Source organism: Micromesistius poutassou (assembly GCF_964030765.1).
Source record: "Micromesistius poutassou genome assembly, chromosome: 13".
Lineage (NCBI taxonomy): Eukaryota > Metazoa > Chordata > Actinopteri > Gadiformes > Gadidae > Micromesistius > Micromesistius poutassou.
The window spans coordinates 2,436,803-2,444,302 of record NC_140283.1 but is presented as its reverse complement, the minus strand read 5'-3'; the positions used below and the strand labels follow the sequence as shown (position 1 = coordinate 2,444,302).

Genomic DNA, 7,500 nt, shown 5'->3' with positions numbered 1-7,500 from the left:
GAGCTCACAAATTTGTCTGGTTCCCAGGCTAGCTAGTTTGACATACCAATCCTAAACATCTTGTTCCCTCCTCCTTCAGAAGTGAACCTTGGTGACACAAGACGAGCGTCAAAGAAATTGGTTGTCGTTAAAAATGTATCTCAATGATAACATCACAAATGATATAACCTTCTTTAGATAGCTCCCCTCCTTCCTCCAACTGAAAGGTGTCCTTTAGGTGCTTCTATTCATGCAGACATGTCCACTTTCTCCTACAGTGTATTATGAACTTGGCCTCTTTAGCCATGGCTGACGATAGACAATCCAGTCTCCACACACTCACTCCCCTCACCTTCGTTGTGTTAATATCAGACCTACAATCAATTGATTGCCACAATGTGAAAGTTTCCCAATGAGAATCATGTACACCCACTGTCTCATTATGCTCCATTAAATCTGATACTTTGATGTCAAGAAGTGTCCGACAAGAAATATTCTTTCAACAATGAGAAACACGACCAGGAAAGAGAGGGTCTATTTGTATGCGATTATAGAAAATGCTTTTGTCATGTAAGATTGAGATTAATTCATGGAAAGGCAGAGAGCTCAGTCTTTGCTCATTTTCCTCTGAGAAATAATTAGGCCCCAAGGAAAATGATCCGGACTCTAACACTTAGGACACACTCACACTAGCCCATCTGTACCGTGCCCGAGTACGTTTGCCCACTAAAGTCTAGATCGTTTGGCTAGTGTGAGCACGCCGTCCGTACTCAAGTACAGTTCAACTCCGTGGCCTCAGTACACTTCAGAGAGGTGTGCTCAGGCCACGCTACAGACGCTAATGAGCCAACAGGCGCACACGCACGGATACGCAACCTACATGTACAAGAGGCAACCGTACTCAGGCCCAGTTGAGATTGCCTAGTGTGAGCACAGGCCAGCGGGGGGCAATCGTACTTGAGTACGGTACAGGGCAACTTTGCCTAGTGTGAGTGCGCCCTTAGAGATACCTCACTTGAATGGGAATGCGTGCCAGCGCCCTGGCCACTCTCATTATTAATGCAGTGCCTTCAAACAGCACCCTGTTTGGTTTTGGCCATAGTTTATTCTGTTAATATCACGGATGCGCCCATAAAAACAGAACAATGAGGTGATCCAACAAGGGCCTCACAGCCTGAGCTCTAACCATGCCCCCCCCCCCCAGCAGCAGAGCAGGGACGTCCAGACGAAAACGCCCGCTAGGAGAGCGAGTGTTGGGGCCCTGCAGGGCGGTGGGAGTGAATTATCACTGCAGCAGAGCGTTTAGAGGGAAGGTCGCCTCGCCAGCCACCGACGACACGACTCCCCTCCTCCGCCGCCCTGCCAGAGGTGGGAGACGGGGGAGTCGGTCTCTCTGGGGCGGCGGCGACAATGAGGGACCCTCTTAACGGGGGGGCGGGCCTTGTTGGTGCGGGGAGATGACAGGCTAGTCAAGGTCAGGTTTAACAAAGCTTCCCCCCCCCCCCCCCACAAACACACACTTTCATTATGACTAGCCTTTTCCCCTGCTTACAATTCATAATTAGGCTTATGTAATATTCTGGGTATATTCTGAAGCATATGGCCGTGTTATCAAGCTAATTGTTCTACTCTAATGCCCCAAAACCGCGTCTTTACCGAGGATCTCCACGCTGTCTCAGGAGAGCCAGTTCCTCAAAGCACCTCTCTGTGGGCTGACAGCCCTGGAGAACACATGCATCACGTGTGGTGAAGGGTGCTGATGGAACAGGGTTTATCATGGTAGTGAGAATGACGGTTTATGATGGAAAGGCTGGGATGGCGATGTAAATGCACTTCTGTGTGTGTGTGTGTGTGTGCGTGTGTGTGTGTGTGTGTGTCTTTGCGTGTGTGTGTCTTTGTGTGTCTGTGTGTATGTTTGTGTCTGTGTGTGTGTCTTTGCACCTCTGTGTCTTTGTGTGTGATTTTGTGTGTGTCTTTGTGTGTCTGTGTGTGTGTGCTTGTGTGTGTGTGTGTGTGTGTGTGTGTGTGTGTGTGTGTGTGTGTGTGTGTGTGTGCGCGTGTGCGTGTGCGTGTCTGTGTGTGTGTGTGTGTGTGTGTGTGTGTGTGTGTGCGCGCGTGCTCATGTGTGTGTGCGCGTGCTCGTGTGTGTGTGTGTGTGTGTGTGTGTGATCTATGCCATCATTACCAGCCTGGTTACCCGCGCCGGGATGACTGATTGAAATGAGTCCCTCCTCCTCCTCTCCTCCTCCTCCTCTCCTCCTCCTCCTCTCCTCCTCCTCCTCCTCCTCCTCCTCCTCCTCCTCTCCTCTCCCCCGCTCCTCAGTTCCAGACATTGATTTTATGTTCTCATCTGAGACGTATTACAAAACGTCTTCTACTTGCCTTTTGATAGATTTGCATGCCTTTCTTTTAATCTATTTCTTCTGCTATTTCTCTTCTTTAAGTGAATATAGAATGGATTTTCCAATTGATTCTCAACCTTATGATTGACTTTTCTTTCTTCAATAAAAAAGTTTCTACGAACCCGTTCTAAGGTTTCTTACGATGCCTTCTTGTAGTCAGTTGCTTTTTCTTTTTCAACTTCAACTTTTCAACATTTCAACTTTACAAACGACCAATGTATCGCTAACTTCCTGTCTTTTATCTCCTCTTTCCTGTCTCCTGTCCTCCCTGTCTCCTATATCTTCTTTTCTCCTTCCTATCCCATGTACCCTATCTCATGTCTCCTGTTTCCTTGTTCCTAACACCTATTCTCTATGTCCCATCTCCTTATTCCTGCCTCCTCTTGTCTCAAATCTACTATTCATGTCTCCTATCTCTTTATCTCTATCTTCTTGTGCCTGTCTCCTGTTTCCTGTCTCCTATCTCCTTGTTCCTATTTCTTTGTTCCAATCCCTTGTCTCCCTTTTTCCTGTCTCCGTTCCCTCTTTCCTATCTCCTATCTCCTGGTTCCTATCTCCTGATTCCTATCTGTCTCCTATCTCCTATCTCCTGGTTCCTATCTGTCTCCTATCTCCTGGTTTCTATCTGTCGCCTATCTCCTATCTCCTGGTTCCTATCTGTCTCCTATCTCCTGGTTTCTATCTGTCGCCTATCTCCTATCTCCTGGTTCCTATCTGTCTCCTATCTCCTGGTTTCTATCTGTCGCCTATCTCCTATCTCCTGGTTCCTATCTGTCTCCTATCTCCTGGTTCCAATCTGTCTCCTATCTCCTATCTCCTGGTTACTATCTGTCTCCTATCTCCTATCTCCTGGTTCCAATCTGTCTCCTATCTCCTATCTCCTGGTTCCTATCTGTCTCCTATCTCCTGGTTCCTATCTGTCTCCTATCTCCTATCTCCTGGTTCCTATCTGTCTCCTATCTCCTGGTTCCAATCTGTCTCCTATCTCCTATCTCCTGGTTCCTATCTGTCTCCTATCTCCTATCTCCTTGTTCCTATCTGTCTCCTATCTCCTATCTCCTGGTTCCAATCTGTCTCCTATCTCCTATCTCCTGGTTCCAATCTGTCTCCTATCTCCTATCTCCTGGTTCCTATCTGTCTCCTATCTCCTGGTTCCAATCTGTCTCCTATCTCCTATCTCCTGGTTCCTATCTGTCTCCTATCTCCTATCTCCTTGTTCCTATCTGTCTCCTATCTCCTATCTCCTGGTTCCAATCTGTCTCCTATCTCCTATCTCCTGGTTCCAATCTGTCTCCTATCTCCTATCTCCTGGTTCCAATCTGTCTCCTATCTCCTATCTCCTGGTTCCAATCTGTCTCCTATCTCCTATCTCCTGGTTCCAATCTGTCTCCTATCTCCTATCTCCTGGTTCCAATCTGTCTCCTATCTCCTATCTCCTTGTTCCTATCTGTCTCCTATCTCCTATCTCCTGGTTCCAATCTGTCTCCTATCTCCTATCTCCTGGTTCCAATCTGTCTCCTATCTCCTATCTCCTGGTTCCAATCTGTCTCCTATCTCCTATCTCCTGGTTCCAATCTGTCTCCTATCTCCTATCTCCTGGTTCCAATCTGTCTCCTATCTCCTATCTCCTGGTTCCAATCTGTCTCCTATCTCCTATCTCCTGGTTCCAATCTGTCTCCTATCTCGTATCTCCTGGTTCCAATCTGTCTCCTATCTCCTATCTCCTGGTTCCAATCTGTCTCCTATCTCCTATCTCCTGGTTCCTATCTGTCTCCTATCTCCTGGTTCCAATCTGTCTCCTATCTCCTGGTTCCAATCTGTCTCCTATCTCCTATCTCCTGGTTCCTATCTGTCTCCTATCTCCTGGTTCCAATCTGTCTCCTATCTCCTGGTTCCAATCTGTCTCCTATCTCCTATCTCCTGGTTCCTATCTGTCTCCTATCTCCTGGTTCCAATCTGTCTCCTATCTCCTATCCCCTGTCCACTAGGCATGCACAACAGCATCAGTGAGATCCTGAAGGAGAAGACTCTGAAGCCGACCCGCCGCAGCCTGCCCTGCCTGGCGCCCAGCCAGACCCACCCGCTCAACCTCAACCACTTCCTGTCCGTCCCCCTCAGCCCCAGCGAGGCCAAACCCGCCGCCGCCGCCGCCGCCGCCGCCGCCGCGCGCATCAGCCGCAGCATCAGCACCTCCTGCAGCCTGCTGCCCCCCGGTCAGTCAGCCAGCCAGCCAGCCAGTCAGACAGTCAGCCAGTCAGTCAGTCAGTCAGTCAGCCAGTCAGACAGTCAGTCAGTCAGTCAGCCTGCTGCCCCCCGGTCAGTCAGCCAGCCAGTCAGACAGTCAGTCAGTCAGTCAGTCAGTCAGTCAGTCAGCCAGCCAGTCAGACAGTCAGTCAGTCAGTCAGCCTGCTGCCCCCCGGTCAGTCAGCCAGCCAGTCAGACAGTCAGTCAGTCAGTCAGTCAGTCAGTCAGCCAGCCAGTCAGACAGTCAGTCAGTCAGTCAGCCTGCTGCCCCCCGGTCAGTCAGCCAGCCAGTCAGACAGTCAGTCAGTCAGTCAGTCAGTCAGTCAGCCAGTCAGCCAGCCAGTCAGTCAGTCAGACAGCCAGTCAGTCAGTCAGTCAGTCAGTCAGTCAGCCAGTCAGCCAGTCAGACAGCCAGTCAGTCAGTCAGTCAGTCAGTCAGCCAGTCAGTCAGCCAGTCAGTCAGTCAGTCAGTCAGCCAGTCAGTCAGTCAGTCAGTCAGCCAGTCAGTCAGCCAGTCAGTCAGTCAGTCAGTCAGTCAGCCTGCTGCCCCCGCAGCCCGGTCAGTCAGCCAGCCAGCTAGTCAGTCAGTCAGTCAGTCCGTCTGTCTGTCTGTCAGTCAGTCCGTCTGTCTGTCAGTCAGTCCGTCTGTCTGTCTGTCAGTTAGTCCGTCTGTCTGTCTGTCAGTCTGTCTGTTAGTCCGTCTGTCTGTCAGTCTGTCTGTTAGTCCGTCTGTCTGTCTGTCAGTCAGTCCGTCTGTCTGTCAGTCAGTCAGTCCGTCTGTCTGTCAGTCAGTCCGTCCGTCTGTCTGTCAGTCAGTCAGTCAGTCTGTCTGTCAGTCAGTCCGTGGGTTCTGAGGGATGGTCATGTGATCCTGTCTGGGCCGGGACACCCAGAGTTACTGATTGGACACACCTCCACACCTTGATGGTGTGTGTAGCTCAGTGTGGATGTGTGGACCAGGGCGTCGCTGGTCCCAGGCCACTGGTACGCTCACAGCCGCTAGTACCATGGGGGAGGGGTCAGACGAGGCATGCTACAGCTGACCCTTGACCCCTGTCTTGACCCCTCTACATTCCCACTTATGTGAACACATTGCAGCAGACTGGGCAGAGTGTGTTGGGTGTGTGTCCGTGGCTAAGACTGCGGAGGAGACACGTTACAGGAAGCAGGCGGAAGAAGAGAACGAGACGTCGGGTAAAGATAGTTATCTGAGTATCTGAATACGGCTCAGGGGAATGGTGTGTGTCTATGTGGATGTGTGCGTACACGTTTATATGCGTGTGTTTGTGTTTGTGCATGTTTATGTGTGTGTGTGTGTGTGTGTGTGTGTGTGTGTGTGTGTGTGTGTGTGTGCACATTTATGTATGCATGCTCATTTATGTGTGTGTGTGTGTGTGTGTGTGTGTGTGTGTGTGTCTGTGTACGCGTGCGTGCACGTTAATATACGTGCGTTTGTTTATGTGTGTGTATGGATGTTTATGTGTACTTGCTCATTTATGTGTGTGTATGGATGTTTATGTGTGCATGCATCATTTGTGTGTGTGTGTGTGTGGTGGGGGTTGACTAGGCCTGTCTCGACTGCAGAGTGACAGACCAGGGCAATATGCAGTGACATGAACAGTAAATGAAAGGCAATCAAGGAAGTTGAGTTTATTTCAATAGCTCTTTGTCCCAGAAATAAATCAGCAAGTGGATTTGAAACCCCCATTCAGGGAAGTGTATTGTTCCCTCTAAGCGCCCTTTCTCTGCTCATGTATTCAGTGCTTTAAGTGATCGTCCTCACTTAGACCTAAATCAACTTGATGGTGAGCACAATTCAGCCATCGACATTCAGTACCTGACAGGCTGACTGCTTAGTGACTGAAGTAAATTTTTAAAACCTCTTTAATTCCTGTTCTAGAAAACCCCATGACATCCATTATCCCCGTCGACTCTGCATGGCAGAATCCATATCCAGTTACTCTGCGTCTGGACAGGATGAAGGAAAGGTTGACATTAGAATCGATGTGTGCTGCTATTGAAGTGTGATGTCCTAAGGAGGCACGCTTTTTTATACCATCCCTGAGGACGGCTTTTAAATATGAAGACCACAGAGGGGGTGTGTGTGTAGGGGGGCTGAGAGGCACTGCAGTGGAGCGCAAGGATAAGACTGATCATATTTAGATGCCTCAAGATGGCTGTCTCTCACCGTTCTCCGGGGACAGAGAGACCAATCTCTGGTCTTAGTATGCAAACCCAAACACACACACACACACACACTCAGCTCAGATGTTAAGCTGCAAGCGACTCTTGGGATTAGAGGAATCACAATTATGTTGCTTTCCACATTAAAAGCGCTTCTTTGTATTCTGGTGAAGGCAGAATGGCGTGGTTGTGTCGTCTGTTACCTTGGTGTCCACCTGCGGGGCGGAGGGGCGCGGTGAGCACAGTGCAGTCAGATGGTCCTGCTGCCGGCAGAACGCCGCTCTCAGGCTCCCAGACGGAGTCAAGCTGCTGCTCAGACTCACGCGTCCGCCCGGATGTGGGCTGTGGTCACGATGTGGGCTGTGGTCACGATGTGCAGCAGCGTCTCCTCCCGTCCTGCTCTAGCCAGACGGTGTCATGGCCGCTTCTGCTCTCACAGTCTCGTCTGGTCACCGACTGTTCCAAAGCAACCGTTGTGGCGATGAGGTCTAATGGGAGCGTCCTTGTAATACTGTACACACACACACACACACACACAAAGAAAACACATACACACAAACAAACACACACACATACACACACGCACACACCATGCTACGATTGTTCAAACACATGCAGATACAGCATGACAAAACATTGTGTTCATGCTGTTGACAAGAGAGTCTCCACAAAGTACATCCACTTACAGTAT

The 7,500-nt window shown here is 49.8% G+C and overlaps 1 protein-coding gene across 1 annotated transcript in view; it reads left to right on the top strand.

Moving 5' to 3' along the window:
* Positions 1-7,500, top strand: part of ano3 (anoctamin 3) — a gene marked incomplete at both ends in the record, with an annotated part of 29,949 nt that overhangs the window by 6,522 nt on the left and 15,927 nt on the right. Inside the window, one exon of the mRNA XM_084477803.1 lies at positions 4,370-4,594. Coding sequence (XP_084333929.1) covers positions 4,370-4,594 — 225 coding nt within the window. The remainder of the gene's footprint in view (positions 1-4,369; positions 4,595-7,500) is intronic.